Source organism: Psittacula echo, assembly GCF_963264785.1.
Source record: "Psittacula echo genome assembly, chromosome: 7".
NCBI lineage: Eukaryota > Metazoa > Chordata > Aves > Psittaciformes > Psittacidae > Psittacula > Psittacula echo.
Genome location: NC_137740.1, coordinates 29248109 through 29269113, shown reverse-complemented (window position 1 = coordinate 29269113; position 21005 = coordinate 29248109). Strand labels below are relative to the sequence as shown.

General features: G+C 38.4%; 2 protein-coding genes across 6 annotated transcripts in view; one reads left to right on the top strand and one right to left on the bottom strand.

The window, feature by feature from the left end:
* Nucleotides 1-14614, top strand: part of CAPN10 (calpain 10) — a 34933-nt gene extending 20319 nt beyond the window's left edge. For all 5 annotated transcript variants that reach the window (XM_080624358.1, XM_080624350.1, XM_080624351.1 and 2 more), the window contains one exon: nt 14546-14614. In XM_080624358.1, the coding sequence (XP_080480484.1) occupies nt 14546-14608 (63 nt within the window). In that variant the 3' untranslated portion in view covers nt 14609-14614. The remainder of the gene's footprint in view (nt 1-14545) is intronic.
* On the bottom strand, nt 291-10357 carry LOC308224440 (cytochrome P450 2J2-like; the record flags this gene model as incomplete). Its single annotated transcript, XM_080624363.1, has 9 exons — nt 10156-10357; nt 9000-9162; nt 8356-8505; nt 6747-6907; nt 4401-4574; nt 4020-4161; nt 3209-3396; nt 2241-2382; nt 291-469 (listed from the first exon to the last, which is right to left on the bottom strand). The coding sequence occupies exons 1-9, from the start codon at nt 10324-10326 to the stop codon at nt 291-293; spliced, it is 1470 nt and encodes a 489-aa protein (XP_080480489.1). The 5' UTR covers nt 10327-10357.
* Nucleotides 14615-21005: the final 6391 nt, after the last annotated feature.

Here is a 21005-nt window from a genome sequence, read left to right as displayed (position 1 = left end):
TCTCAAATCCTAGGTCTAATTGATTGCTACCATGAGTGTGAAAATCCATTTGTTTGATAACATATTATTGTGGTCATGGATATGCCTATGATTATATGAGCTTTGGCAAGTACACTTATTTTCATTTCAAGAAGTTCAGCTACATATCAGTCCTAAATAAAACTACTCCATAGTAATTTGCTATGCTGAGCCATCTACATTTGAATACAATTGAGATAGTGATATGTTTTTTTAAAGTATCTGCGATTACTGACTGGTTGAAGTCTCTCTGCATTGTATCATGTTGCAGATTAGCGTGGAATAGCACACAGTTTATACGGATGTGGCTGCAGTATTGCACCTAAAATGTACTCCAGATTGATTTCCTTTACTCCCTCGGGGAGCTGGAATGTGAATGCCCGAAGGAGGTTGGTAAAGAAGATGAACAATTCAACTCGTGCCATCTGTTCCCCCAAACATACACGGTGCCCTGCAGAAGAAAGAGAAACAGAGTTAGTTGTATACAGTAAAGTTCTGGAAAAAAAACTTAGAACAAAATTCTACTGAGTTCCATGAATACTGTTAATGTATGATAGTTATTTCCCATTTACTTCTGTGAGGACAGCAAATGCTTTTGGAGGTTGGGGAAACATGTATTTAATTGAGCAGCTGTACATCTCTAATTATATCAGTCTTCTGGTTTGGGTTTTGGGTATTTTTTGCTCCTACTGCACTTTACCCTCCCAGAGCATAAATGAGGTTCTCCCTTTCCATTTGTGCTTCTTGTTCTGTGAGAACCATGAATTACTGCTCAGTTAAGCCAGGTTTTAAAAGGCTTCATTCTATGATTCTATGATTTCAGTGTCTTGTCTTTAGTTCTTGAGGAAGGAGGACTGGAGCATTGTTGGGTACAATTCTGAAGCTAAGAAGAGGGATGTGATCAGGTTTTCTTCAACAGAAATTAAGGTGACTACACTGGATCCTTGTAGCCAAGTATCTCTAACACTGTCCGGGGCAGATATGTAAGCTAAGGGAATGAAACGTAAGTGTGTGCAGTGATGTACAGACTCAGTGACTCATTTTGGCATATTGTTTTCACAGTGTATTTCAGTATGTGTGTGTGTATATATGTATATTCCAGGCTAAAAAATAGAATATACATATTCAGGGTAGATAAATATTCAGATTAGATAAACAGAAAACTACCAAAACAAAAAAGAAAACTTCCTATGCTGGGTTGAAATGGTAGTCTAAGTCAGTTGTCTTGATTCATGTAAACTGGTGGACATTTGGTGAGTAAAGGAGGTAAGATGCTGAGTACCTATTTTGCAAATAGATTTTAGGATTTGCAGCCAATTTGGGCAGATGGTTTTAAAATCTGGTTTTACTATGTTTAATCTGACTCCTTCTTACATTACTTAGTATACTATTTACTTTTTGTCTACAACAAATGTATAATAGTATAATCTGTCACAGTAACAAAAAAATCTCAGTTATTTCTCAGTGGTTTTATTGTTAGATTTTTATCTTTTATTTTCCGGTAAATAATGCCAGCTTCCTGCTTTGTGCTGCTTTTCTTCATTATCTGTTTATTGGAGAAACTGGTTGTCTGGAGAAGCCCTCTGAGTTATGTTTTATACTGCTTTTCATTCTTCCTACTGCCCCATGTCTTTGAATCACTACCTTTTGTGTTGTAAATAAGGTAAATTTTACATCATAATGTGCTTTTTTAAAGTTAGAATTATTTTTTATAATTGCCTAATATTCTTTTGATAAGACTGGTTTTAGCTAGTTTTCTGGAGTTACAAGAGGACATGGTGCCAGACTATTACTGTTGGATTTGGGGGACTAAGTTTTGGTTTCCTGCTTTATTACACATTTTCTTCATCTACGTTGACAAGTCAACTTACTTTTGTCTTTGGGTTTCCTGTTTGTAAGGTTGAGAATAAATCAATTTTATTATGTGAGAACTTAATACATTAGGAATTAAGGACCTCAGATACCTTTAGGGTAGGAACCATACATACACCTAGGAAAAAGCATGATGTCCTGTAGGCATACTCATACTCTGTTTGAATGTATGAAAAAAATAAAATGCAAGATAACATTTGTGTCTCTTACAATACAACTACTGACTTTAAATCTTTGTGTCAAATATTTTTTCATAAAGGTATGTTTTTAAAGTTTTAGAATTCAGAAATAGTGTTTTGGTCTTGCTGCATGACACAGCAAACAGGAATACACAAACATCAGGGCATTACCTGCTGAGAAAGGTAAGAATGCCTCTTTGTTCACAAAGTTGCCATCCAAATCAAGGAAATGGTTTGGGTTGAACTTCCAAGGGGTCGCCCAGTGCTCAGGGTCATACACAACAGAGTGCAGGTTTGGCAGTACAAGTGTGCCCTGCAAGAAGAAGCAGAGATTATATTTTTTCATGTACAATTCACTTTTTTTTTTTTTTTTTTTTTTGACTTCTCTCTAATTGATAATCCACCATCCTGTGCCTGCAGCCCAGTGTTCGCATGCAGCTCATTCTTTTCTTGTGCACATCCAGGCATGATAAACTCTTGTATCTTCTGTTTGTCATAAAGTATTAGGTGTTTCCCTTTGTCTAAGTTATTTTCTGTCAGGACTCCTGAAAGTGTCTTCATGTCTAATCGAGAGGGAGCTTGGATCATTTTGCATACTTGGCAGACTAATCATAACACCTTCCTTTTTGGAAGGATCTTTCAATCCCATCACATGAATTTTGTGCTTAGTATATTTGGGACATTCATATGCCAATGTGACTGTCAGATGTCTTGCTGCCATGTTAAGCATGTGGGGCTTCTGTGTATGTGTTTTTGTTTTGTCAGGGGTGACAGTAGGTTTCTCCAAGCTGCTCCCTTATGTGTGAAAGTTAGCTGGCTTGACGTTCATTAATCCTCATTTCTTCATCATTCCTTAAAATGCATGTTCAGCTTTAATACTCAGACATCATCCATATTTGACTACTGAGAAGAAAGACTTCGGTTCTCCCTATGTTTGCTACTTGTGCTGTTAGCCTTTTCCCAAGATTCCTTTTGCATCTGCTAATGTAGACTTAGCCTTGTTTCAAAGCTTTGTTTTGTGTCTGTGACATGCTACCACTGCGCTCTATGCAAAGTTAGGATTTACAGAAGCTGATATCATGTAAATAGTAAATATTAATAGCCTAAAGCTTTAAGAAGTATGGAGGTATGCTCTGTACCTTCTTAATGTGAAAACCCAGCAAAGTTGTATTCCTCACACATTGTCGAGGGACCCCAACAGAAGTAACATTGCTGTACCGCAAAGCCTCGTGAATCACAGCATTTGTATAAGGCAGTTTCTTGCGGTCTTCATAACTGATGACGTGGGAGGGCTCCAGAACAGCCTCTATCTCTCTTTGAACCTTTTCTGCAGAGAAATGAAAATATTTTAACTTCCTCCCTGCCACCTTTTCCAGCAGATTTCTGTAGGAGTATGCCTAGGACTGAGAGGAAAAAAAATAAATTATGTTGCTCTATTGGTTTTAGTTGATTAAGAAAGTGCATATTGCCAAAGCACAAGATGATTTCTCATTTAAGACACATCCTACTTGGTGATGACAATAATACAGTCCTATGTTCCAAAAAAAAAAAAAGGATTAAAATTTGAAATTACAGGTCTAATTTATGATATGTTTATAAATATATATCAGAGCCGCTTTTTTAAAGCTTTTCCGCTTTGAATGCTAGGAAGAGACTATGAAAGATCTTTAGCTTGTTATTCTGTCTTTGCCATCCCCTTCTACTGTGATAAAACAGTGGCTAGTGATAAAACAATACTAATTTGTGCTAGTGTTGCCTCAGTTTCCCATTAGGGGAAAGCACATTTGTTTCATTTTCTAGATTTTTATTCTTGATGTATCACCATTCGTATTTATTGTTAAGGGTGATTTTGATTTACTGCATGTGACTGAGCTAGTACTTAAATCATAATGAACATCATTCATTAATATAATGGTGAATGCAGTGTTTTCTGATAATGCTTTTGCCCACCTTGTATTTCTGGGTGTTGTATCATATAGAGCAGTGCCCAGAGAAGAGTAGTACTTGTTGTTTCTGTCCCTCCAAGCAAAAGATCAACCACAGTCTGCACCATATTATCTGTATTAAATGTAGAAGTAGGGTCGTCTTTAGTCTGTAGAGTATATTCATAAGAAGATTATGAAGTGGGTAATTTCAGACATTTTATCATTCACATAGAAATTGTCATTATTTGATGAAAACAATGAGCAGCCCATAAAAAAAAAAAAAAAGTTAATTGCTAAACACATAAAGCATGCATATAAAAATTCTGTAGCAGTTATTTGAACAGCAGGTATGTGTAGTAGGCATTGAGGACAAGGAGAGGGAAGAGTGCAATAAACAGATACTTACTTTTGTTATTTGAGCTAGGTAGAAGTCGATGAGATCCTGTGAAGCACCTGTTTGCTGTCTCTCATGAGCTTGGACCTCCTTCATAACTAAATGGTGCATGAAGTCATTGTATGCAAACACTTTCTGATGAGGTCCTGGGAGGTGGTGCATAAGCCATGGGAAAGCATCATACATCTGTGATTTTAAACAAAAGGGAAGAAACAAGAACTCTTCTAAACTGACAACCCAATTCTGATTTCCTGATAAGTCTGTGAAGTCACTGCCACACATGTTCTCCTAATTAGGATGAGAGGCAATGGACGCTAGTCAGAAAGATACTAAATGTCAGCAACAGGTTTCCTGGAGTCTGTGTGAAATCTCCATCCTTGGAGACTTGTGAGTTGACCAGAGAAGTCCCTAAAAACAATCTGATCTAGTTAGACCTGCTTTGAGCATGACATTGGATTAGCTGACCTGCAGAGGTCCTTTTATGTTGTAAATTATTCTATATTTGTAAGAGGAATTACGAAACCTTTACATTGCCCTCTACTTGAACTTAGAAAGCTTGTCTGGTATTTGTTGATAAGCTATTAGAAATATGCAGTGGTCAAAATTGTTGTGATCAAGTTGTCAATATTCAATGATCAGAATTTCTTTCTTTAAAACATAAGTTGAAGATTGAAAAGACATAGAAGCTGACTTGACCTCTCAGTCTTAGAAGACTTTCCTCCAGGAGAAATTGGCATGTGTATTTGTTAAGTGGCTTTGTTTAATAGACTTCAGTCCCTAGGGATACTGGCAGAACCTTTGTTTTACTTATGGCCTGTGATGAGGAATGTATTGGCCAGTGCAGACTTCTTCATCCCCATCAAGTAACCAAAATATCAACATTGTATAATAGTGGATATCAGGTCACAGGAAAGCAGGCGAATGGAAAGTAGTGAAGGGGAAAGGGACCTGGGGGTCCTGGTAGATAGGAGGATGACCATGAGCCAGCAATGTGCCTTGTGGCCAAGAAGGCCAATGGCATCCTAGGGTGCATTAGAAAGGGTGTGGTTAGTAGGTCAAGAGAGATTCTCCTCTCCCTCTACTCTGCCTTGGTGAGGCTGCATCTGGAATATTGTGTCCAGTTCTGGGCCCCTCAGTTCAAGAAGGACAGGGAATTGCTTGAAAGAGTCCAGTGCAGAGCCACAAAGATGATTAAGGGAGTGGAACATCTCCCTTATGAGGAGAGGCTGAGGGAGCTGGGTCTCTTTAGCTTGGAGGAGACTGAGGGGTGACCTCATCAATGTTTACAAATATGTAAAGGGTGAGCATCAGGATGATGGAGCTAGGCTTTTCTCAGTGATGTCCAGTGATAGGACAAGGGGTACTGGGTGTAAACTGGAGCATAAGAGGTTCCATGTGAACATCAGGAAAAACTTCTTTACTGTGAGAGTGACAGAGCACTGGAGCAGGTTGCCCAGGGGGGGTTGTGGAGTCTCCTACGTTGGAGATATTCAAGGCCTGGCTGGACAAGTTCCTGTGTGATGTACTCTAGGTTACCCTGCTCTTGCAGGGGGGTTGGACTAGATGATCTTTTGAGGTCCCTTCCAACCCTTGGGATTCTGTGATTCTGTGAATGATTTTATTTTACGTTTTGGACGCATATCTAATAATGCAACACAAGCTTCTGAAAATGGGTGAATCGGAGTCATGGAAGTGAATCTGGCTCAGAAGCAGATTTTATTAACCTTGATTTTTACTCTGATGTATTATTTTATTTTTCCTAAGACATCTCTCTATGGAAGTGTCAGAGATCCTGGTAGTGTTATGGAATGCCAGTGTGCCAAAATCTGCATAACATAACAGCTAGGCTTTCAAGAACTTAAAAATATTCTTCTTCATGTGATGATATCGTCACCTTTATCTTACAGGAAGCTCACATCTTGGTGATAATATGAATTACACGAGAAGCAAGATGTCTTCTGAAAAGGACTGTAAAGCCTTAGTTCTTTTTAACTGCATTTCTGTATTCTTCAGACTAAGTGAAAATAAATTTTAAAAGTTGTTTTCATATTAAGGTTTAAGAATCTTACATACATACTACTCTGCAAATGATTACTTGTTTGAAATACGTTATATATTTTGGAAATCAGTGAAAACCAGCAGTAATCTAGAATTTGAATTTAAGGACACAAGATTGACTGAGATAAGGGAGGAATATAAGGCAGTAATGACATATACAAGGTATGTGTTAATTTATTACTGCACAGTGGCTCACAGATCAAGGGTATGAAAATGTCTGGGAATTATCTTTTAGTTTGTTTCAACTTGTTAAGTGCAAATGCACTTTAAGGAGTAAGAACGAGAAAAAGAAAATCTTACCCTGCCCCAGATAGTAGCTTGAAAGTAGATCACAGAATAAACAGCTTTGATAAGTTTGCTGAAAGATTCATCCTCACTGGAGAAGCGGTGACCAAAGACAACAGCACAAATTATATTTGCAATAGCCTGGACAATGACAGTGTGGGGGTTGAAAGGTTTGCCTGTGAATATAAGAGGTACCATGAATATTGATGCACAGTGAGAAAAAAGACTTCCCCCCGCCCCCCCTTTTATTTGGTAAATGTAACAGTGGATCAGACTACTTTTAGATAAATTTCACACAAGTAGACTTTAATAGAATTAGTTTAATACAAATTAACTGTATGGATTGTGGGTGCAGGGAATCTTTGTTTTCAATCTGCGTTTTACTTTTGTAGAATATAGTGATTATCAGTTTTGAGAAGACAAAGAGTTGGTCTTTTTTCTTCTCTTTGACTTGTGGTCTGGGTTGTGTGGAAACACAAGCAATCAATTAGAGCATATGCCTTCAAATCTGGAGGTAGGTATTTTATGTTTGGCCATTAAAAAAATAAATCAAACATTCGTCCCCCAACCCCAAACAAAAAACCAAACAAAAAACCAGTTTGAAAGTTTTAATTTCTTAGACATGTTGAAATGACTTCTCTCATTCTGGTTTTCAAATACAGCTTAACAGTTCAACTGCATGTATTTCCACACACACAGCTCCTTCCCCCCCGACTGAAAAGGCAAAATCAAAAAGGGTTAAATCCAGAAAAAATGAAATTAAGTACACATTTAAATGACAAGGACAACCTTTGAATTATACTACTATGTAAAACTTTGGATTATAGATTTCTGACTTCAGTCTAATGCTTGTAGTCCTTCTGGGAAAGAGTAAATACAATTATTGAGTCTGAAATAGAGGAAGAATTGCATGGAAGGTATAGATTTGGGCTGTGTAGGGACTCGAGTTGATGGTTTGTTCATCTTGTACATTTTAAAGGTCTGGGAATATGTTGCTCTCAGAATAGAAATGGGCCATTTTGCTGTGTGTAGTGCAAGGAGAGCTGGAGAGAGACCTTAGGCAGCTTCTCTGTGTTTTCACATCAGTGTGGAACATGATGTCCTGAAGGATTTGGCTGTTTGGAATATTTACATTTAATTGCGTTGTTTTGCCATCATGCTAAAATTCTATTGGTTTCTATTTCAGTCAAACCTTAAAAAGAATTTTTGTTGGACAACTGAATGATACATTCCTTGCATTGGGGTTCTTCCTGTGCCAAATCCTAAAGTCCTGCTGTCCTAGAATGATTCACAGCAGGTCGCAAGTTGTGTATTTTATGGAGAGCAACATAGGGATTTTCTATACTCCTGAAATGTAGGAATTTTCACCAGCTGTCATCAAGACTGCGTTGATAATAAACATTTTTTCACTATCCTTTTTTCAAAAAACAATTTTATGTTGCCGGCTACGCAGACAAAACATTTTTTTGTTTGTTTTTTGAAAGAATGCAATTAAGAAGCTGGTGAAAGTTCCACTAATATGAAAAATATCTATTACTTGTAAAAATGTATTGTGAAACTTTTACTTCCCTAATCTACTATATTTCAGAAAAACCATGAAGTGTCAGTTTTCTAGTGAATTTACCTTTTGTGTTTGCAAAGATGTCCACAACGTTACAGGCCTCTGCTTGAATTTGATGCTCCAAATTGTTCTTACCGAGTGCCAGAGTTCTTATAATGGTCATGCCAAAGCGTCTCTGTTGCTTCCAGGTGTGCCCACTTGTCAAAAAAATACCTGCAGAACACAGAAACAATTTCATTGCTGCAAAGGGAAATCCTTTCATGCAGGAGGCAAAATTTGATTTGGGTTATATCTCACTAACAAAGAAGACACTGATTTCAGATACTGACTTTTGGTTTCTACATTAGGTTTTTATGACCTAAATAAATGTACATAAATGTGACCCTGGAAGATGAGTGGTAATCAGTTTTGGTAAGGGCAGATCAGCTGTGTTCTGGTTTAGAAGTGATACAACTGAAAGGCAACTTCTCTAGGTAAATATTCCTTTGAATCTATTGGGAAGAAAAAAAGTTGGTAGTATGCTTTATAAGAGGAGAAATTATTGTTTTTTCCTTTTCTTACTATGCTAGCTCTGCATAGAGCTTTTTTACTTTGTAAGTCCTGTTATGTACTTGTATAGCAGTAACTCATGAACATGTGCGTGTATAGGAAAGCTTCTTAATTCTTTACATCTTGTTTGTATTTCAGTATTTTGGAACATCTTGTACCTTTCTCACCCATCATATCCCTGTAGAATGGGGTGAGAGGTCTTCCGGAAACTTCCTCGGAATGGGTGACGATGCCATCTTTTACTGCTTTGTACCCATTTAGTACAACCATAGGTGTCTGTCCCATCCACAATGTGTAGATGCTTCCATAGATGTTGGTTAACTGAAGAGTTAATAACAGTAAATTAATAAATATAAACAAGGAATGCATACATTTAAGTACTTATTTTAAGAGTTTTCTGTAATTGTCACTAAGCCCTAAACTGCAGGTTTCAGAAAAATTTTACCATTCTGTTGTGATGTGCTTTGGGAATAGAAGGTAATTGTACTTTATGGAAAAAAGACAGAGGACATCTCTCAGGATACAACCTCTGAAAATTTCACAGAAAGAGAAACAAAGGTCTTCTCTGACCTAATGACTTATAATTAACCTAATTATAGATTTTTCTTGCCTGTAACTTCTGAAGAAAGCAAAGAAATTGTTTTGCATTCTTTCCTGTAGCTTCCATGTGGTTTTTCACATTTTTCTCTATTGTTGTTCTTCAGATCATGCTTGCATTTTTCCTTAAAATAGTTCCTTTAAAGTTCCTTACTTTTAAAAATAATTTAAATTGGCTTATAAAGCAACCATGCTGTGAACATAACAGCAACAACATTTTCCTGCTTTTTTTAGTGATAATCTATTTACTGAAGATAATCTTTTTGCTGTACAAATAAGAAAAAAAAAGAGTCAGTGTAGAGTATATGTTTGGTTTTCTAATGGAGATGGGACCACGTGTGGCCTGGAGATGTTTCAGTGACACTGATATCAGGCAAAGGAGTTTCTTCTAGGGATGGTTTACAGGGCTAGATATCAACACGGAGAATGAAACTGTCCATGGAATATCATGCTATTGACAGTGCTTGTGATAATGTTATGCATGAGTGTTACTGTATCCAAAAGAGAAAGACAATAACAAGGAGTAAAGCAATTATGGTGTTTATTACTCAGAAATATTTTTAATAGTGCAGGGTCCTTGTATTCTTTGAAAGTGGCTGATAAACAAGCTTGAGGTTAAAAAGAAAAAAAAAATTCCAAGTTTAGACTGTTCCTATACAAAGTACAAGTCAAGTTAAAATAGATTCAGACTGATTTTTCAACCATAGTGATAAATACCTTAGTGAGAGTTTCTCGACGAAGTCTGAAGTCCAGCATCCACAAGTTTCCAATGATGGGAAGGGGAACTGGTCCTGGAGGAAGCTGGGTGCGCATCCACTGCAGCTTTAGAAACTGCAAAATCAGAAGACACACTACTAGAGCTATAAAAACCTCTGCAGTCCCCAACATCTTATTAAAAATTTTATCTTGTCACTTTTTAATAAGACTTCCTGTGAAAGTTCGGAATTGCACACGTGAGTTTGCTGCTTCTGAAGTTAAACTCTTTTTTTGTAAATAGCCTGTCTGCTTTAGCCCTCTCTCTCTTTTTCTGACAATTACAGTTTTCCCAAGCTGAAGTCCTTAGAAAACTGAAATATGTGATCCTTTGCAGTTAGCCAAAGTCACGCCTACTCTTTCGTATGATCCATCATTATGAGCTGTTTCTTTTTTCTCTTAGACCTAGTATTGATACTAAGAAGGAAACAAAATTTTAAGTGCTAATTATTGAGCAGTCATCCAAGGATATAAAATATAATGGTAAAACCTCATGCAGTTTCCTGTAGTTAAACATTAAAATACCAAGGATATGTGACTTAGTACCTTTCTGAAATACTACGATTCTTACGTGGTTTCTTTTATAGAAGAAGAAACATCTACGCAATACCTGTTGGTTAGGCTATGGTCTCTGAGGTGAAAAAGAATTGAATTAGTTCAGCTTAAAGCTAAATTAATGTCTTTTTGTTTGTTTCTTTCTTTTTTAAAAAAGTGTAATATAAGTATTAGAGTATCTACTTTCCCCTTTTACAGTATTCTAGGTTAAGTTACGGTATTATGTGGAACACAAATGGGACATTGTTCAGTGCATTGTATGGTGTTTTCTGAATTCATTTTATTTCTCATGGTAAGGATTCAAATTTGCTGTTGCAAATTTTGGTGGTGAAAAAATGCACAGGTTCTGTTTTCTCTGTGGAAAAGAACCAATAAACTGAAGAAAGAGGTGAAATTTTTTATTGATTTGTGGACCCTGCAAGCTTTCCTGGAGATGTTTGTACCAATATGTAGCGAAGTTTAACTTAAGAGATTTACTTCTCTGTTATTTGCTAACCTTGGTGTAATCTATGGACTACAGTATGTTGCTTTGAAAGTTTGGGTAATCTCCACCATTGGAAGGCAAACAGAAATGGCATAATTCTGGTGGTTTGGGACAAGATGGGATTTAGGTAAACTCTTCAGCTTCCTTTCTGATTTTTTTTTTTAATTTGTTTTAATTGTTATTCATTTGGGACAGGATTTCAGACCTCATCTTTCATTTTACCTACTCCTGTTTGGATGGCAAAGTCTGTTTTCTCCTTGCTTTCAATGTACAAATTGGACATCTTTCTGATTCAGAAGCACCAAAACAAGTGAAAGGGGGGTTGACTTAGAGTGCCTCTGTCTGCTAAGTGAACTCTCAGGAACCATCTCATTTGGAATTTAGGAGGCAAAGGAAAGAAGATATATGATTCTCAAATATGTGGGACTTCCCAGGTTGAGTCATATTAGTGTGCATGGTGCTTCAGAATTTAGCCCTAAAAATCATCTTACAGGTGCCCTGTTTGATTATTTGTTGCCTTGTGGTTTTCTATGAATTCTGATTTTGCATGGAGTTTTGTGGGTTGTTTTTTGGTTTTGTGTTTTTGTTTTTTTTTTTGTTATTATTATTGGCTGATACATTAAATTGGAGTTTTCAACACTTTAATCAAGAACTCAGCTAATGTTCTGTGTTTAAGTATATATAGGAGATTAAGAGATTCCATACAATTGTGTAAGTTGCCTGTTTCAAAATTTTATCATCATTTCTCTGAGCAGGCTTGCTAGAATTTTCCAGTCTGCAGTTTCCACCTCAAAACTTTTCAGCAAAAGCAAGGATATTGATTGGAATCCATGTACACCATGATCATGAAATATAAAGATTAAGTGCTGTGCATGGGCTTCTAGAGAATTCCTGTAAATTCCCTCAAACTTCAAGCAACCATCTGAGTGGTACAAGTATGGATGCTCCTTTCAGTTAGTTTTTGAATGAGTTTGATTTTGGTTTTTTAGTGAGTTTATAAAGGAAAATTTGTAAAGTAAAATGTTGCATTTTTCAGTCTTGAAAAACGTGTAGATGAGCATTTGTCTTTTTTGTGTTAGTGGCTTTAAATAATTTCAGATTCAAACATGAAATATAAGGCAGCTTCAGGGGGCTGCAGAGCAGCAGTGGCATTACAGCATTTGCTTGCTTTACTTTTCTGAGCAGCCACCACTCGACTTCTCTGTGCAGCACCATGCAGCTCTTCTACTTTAGTGGGCTGCATGTGCTGATGCTTCCCAGAAAGTGCAGAACTATCAGAGGGCAAGGAGAGTGCCTGTGTGCCTTTTTTATCTGTTTGTTTAGGTTTGGGGGCAAGAAGTGGAAAGAGAAAAGGTTAAGTAGCATCATTTTCAGTAGCATGGTTCTATGAATCTTATGCTTGACAAGTTAAATAGGGAAAAATATTGAGATAAATTAATTAATTTAAAATTAAGTACCTCCTATGGTTTTATCAGCCAATTCCAACAGTTCCAGGATAACTCTTACGCTATTGAGCAGTCATTTATGCACTCAATTTTCCAGGTTTTTATGCTATTTGAAACTTTAAAATGAGTTATCTGATGAAATTATCTAAATAACTTGACTTGCAGCTTGTGTGCACCAGAACTTAATTTTTTTGTGTCATTGCTCACAATGTTGCGACGTAGATCTGTGTGAGAGGTGCTGCTGCTTTCACTGTGACCCTGTCCTTCTGCCTGTAGTCTGCTGTCCTAGACCTTTCTGCAGGGTCAGTCTGGTCCTGCTGCGTACAGCTAGGCCTGACAAGAGGCTTAGTCTGAGCCTGGCCTTTTGGACACTGGGCAGTGTGTTTTCTTATTGCTAGCTGAGAGTTATGGTCATGTTGAAGTAGGGTCAGGGAGAGTTATTTCAGAAAAGCTTAGGCTGAAGTTTACAAGGAAAGGAAAAGCAAGAAAGCTGGTTTAGGATAATGCAGTATTCCTTATTTTATTATTTTCAGCATATGTGAGCAGTAGCTCTTCACATAAATCTTGCTTGGTCTCCTCTGACACAAATACTGTTGCAGGAGCTCACCAGTCAAGATGAAGTTTGGTTGTTTTGAACAGATAAGGGAATCCACTTTTGTAATGAAGATTTCAGGACATAAGAGTGAAGCAAATGCAACAACTGCATAGGACAGGGAAAGAACATCTTCAGAAAGGTGTGAAGCAAAGAAATGGTGAGTGTGATGTGCTGGAGGTGGCAAAGGTTCCTGGTACACCTCTGCCCAGGCTGTGTGCCACCTGCTAGGCCATAAATACCAAGGTTTGGTTTTTTTACTGTTGTAGAGACAGGCTCAGTGTGTATTGGAAAACACTGACTGGTTCCATGCTGCGCATGAGTTAGTTGGCATGGTAGTGTGTGTGTGCTGCCTGGCCTGATGTCAAGCTAAACAGAGCAGTTACAGAGCAGGGTTTGTTTTTTTTTTGTTCTTGTTGTTGTTGTTTCGTTTTCTTTTTTTTTTTTTTTCCCTTTTTTTTCTTTCTCCTTCCAGTGGAGACATTAATTAGGAATTAGGATTTCTCAAATTAGCTCTTCCTTCCTTCCCTGCACCCCCCCCCCAGTCTTTCAAGAGGTTCATAATAGCAGCTGTCAATTGGTTGGTGGTGTCTCTCTTCCCACTTGATTTCTCAGTGGGAACATATCATACAGACTCAGTATGTATAGGCAAGCACTGAGAAAGGGAGAGTGCTGCTTAGAGCTCAGAACTAGAGTGAACAGGAGGCTGGGAAATGTGAGCAAAGGAAGGTCCCATTCTATATGTTGAGTTCAGGGAAAGAGAACTTTGTTTACATGCATTATAAAAATGCAAGATATGTGATTGCCTGCTTCTGTCATCTGTATTGTTGGGACCTGAAGGTTCATGAGCTGTTTAGGTTGCAAGACAGAGTATTGGAAGGGGACTTGGGAACTTCAAATTCTGTTCCTAGATCATAGGAACATTCTGTTCATAGCTTGTCTGTGACTCTCAGCAGCTTGCTTTATCTCTCTGGGTATAATCAAAGCTGACATTCTCTTTTCAAAAGAGCTTTGAGATTGACTAGTGAAAGCCAAGATGGCAGCTATGACTGTTTCTGTTCTGTTCTTTCCCTGTGCCCTGCATTTTCTTCCTGCCCTTATGGCCTGATAGGGCTGCAAGTGGGCGAGGCAGGTGAGCTTCAGGGGTCATGAAGACATGCATATCCCTTCTCCCTGCTTAAAGAAAAATAGAACCAAAAGGAAGTTTCATTGAAGTATTGACTGTATCGATTCTTTAATGTAAAAAGCATTAACAGCATTAATTCATTATGTTCCTAGGTGTTTTGTTCTCTCAGGGTTGTCTCTGGAAGCAAAAGATGCATTTTGGACTTGCAACAATGAGGAAAATGGGAGTAGGGAAAAAAGACCGGGAGTATCAACTACGAGAGGAGGCCTGTCACCTTGTGGAATATTTACAGAAAACAAACTCTGTGTGACTCAGTATGCAGGTCAGTCAGTGCAAGGGGTGATTCTGCTAAAGAATGGGTCACCTGTAGCTTTTGAAAGTACTTGATAACAAAAATCGGGGTTTTTTTGAGTATCAAAGGTCTTATGGTCTGTATGAGACATTTCCTTGCAGAAGTGCTACATGTGAAACCCTAGAGTATGAACTTAGAATTGAGACTCCATGGTCCTTATCTGTCAGTATTATTACTTCTTTAGTCAGTTTTACATTATTCATGGTCATGGAATCAGAGTAAGAGCAAACTAACAAAATAAGTGTCACAACACCCTGTGTCCTTCTGCGGGAAAGAAAAACAAGACCCAAAATATTAAAAGCTTTGACCAAGACTGGACAACCTCTGGCTCTGCACTGGGAAGTACAGTGGGAAAAGCTCCCCTTACATGATTTGTGGTAGCCTTCTCAGTAAAAGGGGAAGTTTGTTCAGGTGATGCTGCTGAATAACAGGTGAATCTACAGGTATGCTCAACTATTATTCAGGTGTAAAGGATATGAGCAAAGAATAGAAGGTGTTTCTCTTTTCAGTTCAGCTGCTTATTCAATCAATGTCTCTGCTGACCTTTTTTCTACCCAGATTATAGCTAGACATGAGATCTATTGATGGCAAGTGAAACCTGGGTATTATTATAACTACTATTACTAGTACAAATTCTGTTCCTACCAGTAGTCTTGCTTTTTTTTAGCAGTGTTTTTTACATGTCTGAAGTTACTTTTTACTCATGCCTTTACCAGCAAATTGCAGTTTGCCACCCAGCAATGTAATTAACATCAGAAGTGTTTACAAAACGTTATCAGCTCTCCCTTCAGTGAGAAAAGCAGGAACAATAAGTGTTAATAGTGAATGCTGTTCACTGTGTTTACAGGAAAACCTCCGGACCCCCCTATGCCTGCTCATGCCATCTCAAATGTGATTTGTTCTGTGATTTTTGGGACATCACTTCTCTAAAGATGATGAAAATTTTGACCACTTGATTCAATCCATTGGAACTATAACAGTATTTGGGAACATGGCAGATACTAACACCAGAGGCAATGTAGGCCCACTGATGAACGGGATGGGTGCCCTGGTGACAGAAGATACAGAGATGGCAGAGTTATTGAATGCCTTCTTTGTCTCTGTCTACTCTGCCGGAGGCAGTCCTGAAGAGCCCTGTACCCCTGAGACCTCAGATGAAGTCAGGTCACTGGAGCGGTTTGCCTTAGTCGATGAGGAATGGGTTAGAGACCAGTTGAGCAATCTGGACATCCATAAATCCATGGGTCCAGATGGGATGCACCCGCGGGTGCTGAGGGAACTGGCGGAAGTCATTGCTAGACCACTCTCCATCATCTTTACCAAGTCTTGGGAAATGGGAGAGGTGCCTGAGGACTGGAGGAAAGCAAATGTCACTCCAGTCTTCAAAAAGGGCAAGAAGGAGGACCCGGGTAACTATAGACGGGTCAGCCTCACCTCCATCCCTGGGAAAGTGATGGAACACCTTATCCTTGGTGCCATCTTAAGGCATATCAAGGATAAGAGGGTTATGAGGGGCAGTCAACATGGCTTTACCAAGGGGAAGTCATGCTTGACCAACCTCATAGCCTTTTATGAGGAAATAACACGGTGGATGGATGATGGCAGAGCGGTGGATGTGGTCTACCTTGACTTCAGCAAAGCATTTGACACAGTCTCCCACAGCATCCTCATAGCTAAACTGAAGAAGTGTGGTCTGGATGATCAGGTAGTGAGGTGGACTGTGAACTGGCTGAAGGAGAGAAGCCAGAGAGTTGTAGTCTATGGGGCGGAGTCTAGTTGGAGGCCTGTATCTAGTGGAGTGCCTCAAGGGTCAGTATTGGGACCAGTATTATTTAATATATTCATCAGTGATTTAGATGAGGGAATTGAGTGTACTATCAGCAAGTTTGCTGATGACACTAAGCTGGGAGGAGTGGCTGACACGCCAGAAGGCTGTGCTGCCATCCAGCGGGACCTGGACAGGCTGGAGAGTTGAGCAGGGAGAAACTTGATGAAATATAACAAGGGAAAGTGTAGAGTCCTGCATCTGGGCAGGAACAACCCCAGGTTCCAGTATAGGTTGGGGAACGACCTGTTAGAGAGCAGTGTAGGGGAGAGGGACCTGGGGGTCCTAGTGGATGGCAGGATGACCATGAGCCAACACTGTGCCCTTGTGGCCAAGAAGGCCAATGGCATCCTGGGGTGTATTAGAAGGGGGGTGGTCAGTAGGTCGAGAGAGGTCCCCTTCCCCTCTACTCTGCCCTGGTGAGACCGCATCTGGAATATTGTGTCCAGTTCTGGGCCCCTCAGTTCAAGAAGGACAGGGACCTGCTGGAGAGAGTCCAGCGCAGGGCGACAAAGATGATTAAGGGAATGGAGCATCTCCCTTATGAAGAAAGACTGAGGGAGCTGGGTCTCTATAGTTTGGAGAAGAGGAGACTGAGGGGTGACCTTATTAGTGTATATAAATATATAAAGGGGGAGTGTCACGAGGATGGAGCCAGGCTCTTCTCAGTGACAAACAATGATAGGACAAGGGGTAATGGGTACAAACTGGAACACAAGAGGTTCCACTTAAACTTGAGAAGAAACTTCTTCTCAGTGAGGGTAACGGAACACTGGAACAGGATGCCCAGGGGTGTTGTGGAGTCTCCTTCTCTGGAGACATTCAAAACCCGCCTGGACACATTCCTGTGTAACCTCATCTAGCTGTTCCTGCTCTGGCAGGGCAATTGGACTAGATGATCTTTCGAGGTCCCTTCCAATCTCTAGCATCCTGTGATACTGTGAACAGCATCTCTTTTTTTTGTGAGGAAAATGAATTTTTGTTTGTTTTTACTTTATATAGATAGACAATAAAAAAGGCAACTTGCTTGTTGCTTTTATAACAAAAATAAATACTAGCGCACCTGGAATTGCTGGAGTGTGCATCAGAACAGTACTTCTAGATGCCTAGTCCAAAACTTGGTTCAATTGCTTATGCTTCATCATACCACAAAAATTTCCATGTCTGGTGAACAGGGATGGAAACATATATTGCTACATGTCTGGGAGATGCACAAAGGACTTTCTTTGATGATACTATTTGGATGAGATATAGTATTTCTGAATTCTTCTTACATTCCAGTAAGAACAAGGAATTTTAACAGCTCCTTTGATTATAATGATGTCTACACAAATTTGGAGGTAGCAGAGAATATTAGAAAATATTTTTGTTTTATTCAGGAATTTTTATTTTCTAGCCCTTTGATGTTACTTTAATTTTGGATAGGACCAGTAAATATTTCTGTGATGCAAGGCAGTTGTTTTCTTATGTGCCGTAACTTGATCTGTTCATTCATATCTGCTGACTAATGGAGATGCTGATGTTACTTACGATGAAGAAAACTTGATCCAGACTATATTTGACCTCTTTCTGGTAGGCACAGAAACTACAGCCACCACTTTATGTTGGACATTGTTTTATATGGTGATTTATCCTTGTATTCAAGGTGAGCAAACCCAAATGTTTCTGCAACTTTTTAGAGATTATACATCTTCAAATGGTAGTAGAGCTTATTCAAAGAATAGTAGAGGAACTAATTATTAGGGTATGAATCAGGTGAACTGTATGTATCTGTTTTTTGCTGTATCTTTTCTAGCATACAGGCCAGTCATTTTAGGTTTTGTTTCTAAGAGATCTATATAGAATGCAGGATGTGATTCAGCTTATGAGCCTAGTCTTGAATGAGATAGATTGTTATTGGAGGGGTAATGGTGCAATAATGATTAGACTTCCATGCGGACAAGGTGGAGTCTTAAGCTCAGCCTTTTCAGCCCATGACTGCTGCTCTTTGGTGTGCTTCTGGCTTCTTTGCAACAGAAATAATTTCCATGCATTAAGAGATTGCTAATATGTGTGGTTATTCCATGAAGCTTAAAACTTCAATCATAGATATCTATATATAAATAGATATGAAAAAAGATTGGGGTGAGTAGCTTGAAACTACACAATATATATTCACACAGAAGAAAGATACAGGTTGGCAGACTAAAATAATGGAGGAAAAAAAGTCAAAGTGTACAGAATAGAAAGGATTAAAAGGTATACAAATCACTTCAAAGGCTTCATATTTGACAATTTAAGCAGGCTACCAGACGCAGCAGGAGGCTGGCAAGAAGAAAATCATGGCAGCAGTAAGGAGAAGGGATTTCCCATTTTTGTTACCTAACACCTCCTCAAAAGACCTAATATTTAAGACTGGATTGCACATACTGAATTTTCACAACCTTATCTTTCACTCTTTCAGGATATATTAAAATAGTCTTAACTTTCCTGATGCACAAGGTGAATCTAATTGCAAGGATAAAGGCTGTAGATTAATCAGATAATTTCAGCTCAGGAATTAACTGGAATTTGCCATTTCAGCTCAGACTGGAAGTAAAAAAAAAAAAAAAAAATTCATTTAGAAAAATTAATTTGTGTAAGTGCTTCCTAAGGCAGGTAATTACAGAACAGCAATTAGGCCATCTGTAGATGACAAGCAAAATTTGTGTGGTTCTGAGTGAAGAACAGTCCTTGATCAGTTACTAAATTGGTCTAACAGTGATTAATACTTCATTTTTGAGTTGATTTCCTGCTTGTAAAAATAAATGTTATTAAAAATCTTTTTATAAATTACCTCTGAGTAGTAAAAATAACAGAAGCCTAAATATTCTTACAGAATGACTTTGTCTGCTACCATTATTTTTAAAGTATTACTTGGGTATGCTACGTATAAACAACTTCAATGTCAATTTTTACTCAAGTCATCTGCATGGGAATTTGAAGGCATTCTTATTTTATAAAATATCTTTTTCATCTTGTTGAATTTATTCTTGCTGTAAAAAAGCAATAGGAAAAATTATGAGTATGGTGGTTTTAGATTGTTGTGTATTTAAAGTTGAATATTCCTCCTTAGAGAAGGTCCAGAAGGAGCTGGAAGCTGTTCTCTGTTGTTCCCATTTAATTTGCTGCAAGAATGGAAAAAAGGTGCCCTATACAAATGATGTAATCCACAAGATCCAGCAATAAGGTAATGTAATCTTAATTGCACTTCCCAGAGAGAGCGTGAAGAACACATTGCTGCTAGGATTTCCTGTTTCAAAGGTACGAATATGCTGCGTATCTGAATATCTGAGGTCTCGTACACTTGTAACAGGTTTTAAAACTGACTTAACATAAGTTTTTAACAACTGAAGCCACCTTAGCTAGTGATTCCCAGAACACTGTCCTTATTTAGTTTCTTTTGGTGTTTGCTCCAAATCCTGCAATAATTTATTCAGCTTCATTTATTCTTTCAATTCTTTAATAGATTCTTTCTTAGTTGTCTGACTTCACATCTGTCAGCATGAATTAGCATATCATGACCAACAGACGATTTGGCACTACTGAAGAATTCTTGAAGCCCTTTATGAACATGGTGCTTAAGGACTTGTTAAAAGTGGATATTTAACATTTTGCTGGTTTGGTTACTGACAGTTGGCAAGGTTTGAGGATTATGTTTTTTGGGTTTTGGGTTTTTTTTTTTTTGTTTGTTTGTTTGTTTTGTTTTTTGTTTTTTGGTTTTTTTTAATTTTTTGACAGCACTGGGACTACGCTCGTCCTGTAGGATGTACCAAGTGAATACAGTATGCCAACATAGAAGGATTATTTTTATACACTGATTAGCTGACAGTGCCATCTGTGGGACTGAAGTAATTATAATCTGTATTCATTTTAGGTACCTCTGCCTACCTTGTATTTTAAAGCACTCCAGTCTAATAGGCAGAGATGTGTGAGATCAGTAATGACTTAATTCAACATGTGTTGCCAGTTTCTTTCCCTCCAGGATTACCTTTGTGGGACAGTTCAACCCTTTTCACTGCTGTAAGCTGGATGGCAGCATGTCCTGATAGGTAGGTGATTGGTGTGAAGCCCCCTCCGTACTGGAACTGCAAACATCCCATGGCAGTAACTGGTAAGGAGATGCTTCATTTGTATGCACATGGATAGCAGGAGAGGTAATGATTGCAGCAGTTCCTTGCCTTTAGCACCAAAGTTAAAAATCACTAATCCTAAAACACAGCCGGTAGTCAGTATCAAAGAAATACTGCTGCTGGCCACATTTAGTAATTATGAAGAAAATAGAGCCTCGACAATCTCATAAATACATTTTTCCATCAAATAAATGAAGATGGATCTCATGCCTGAGATCTAAAAGAACTCACCAGTTATCTTCCTTTTCCACTAGAGGGATCCATATTCCAGGCTAGCTCCAGCT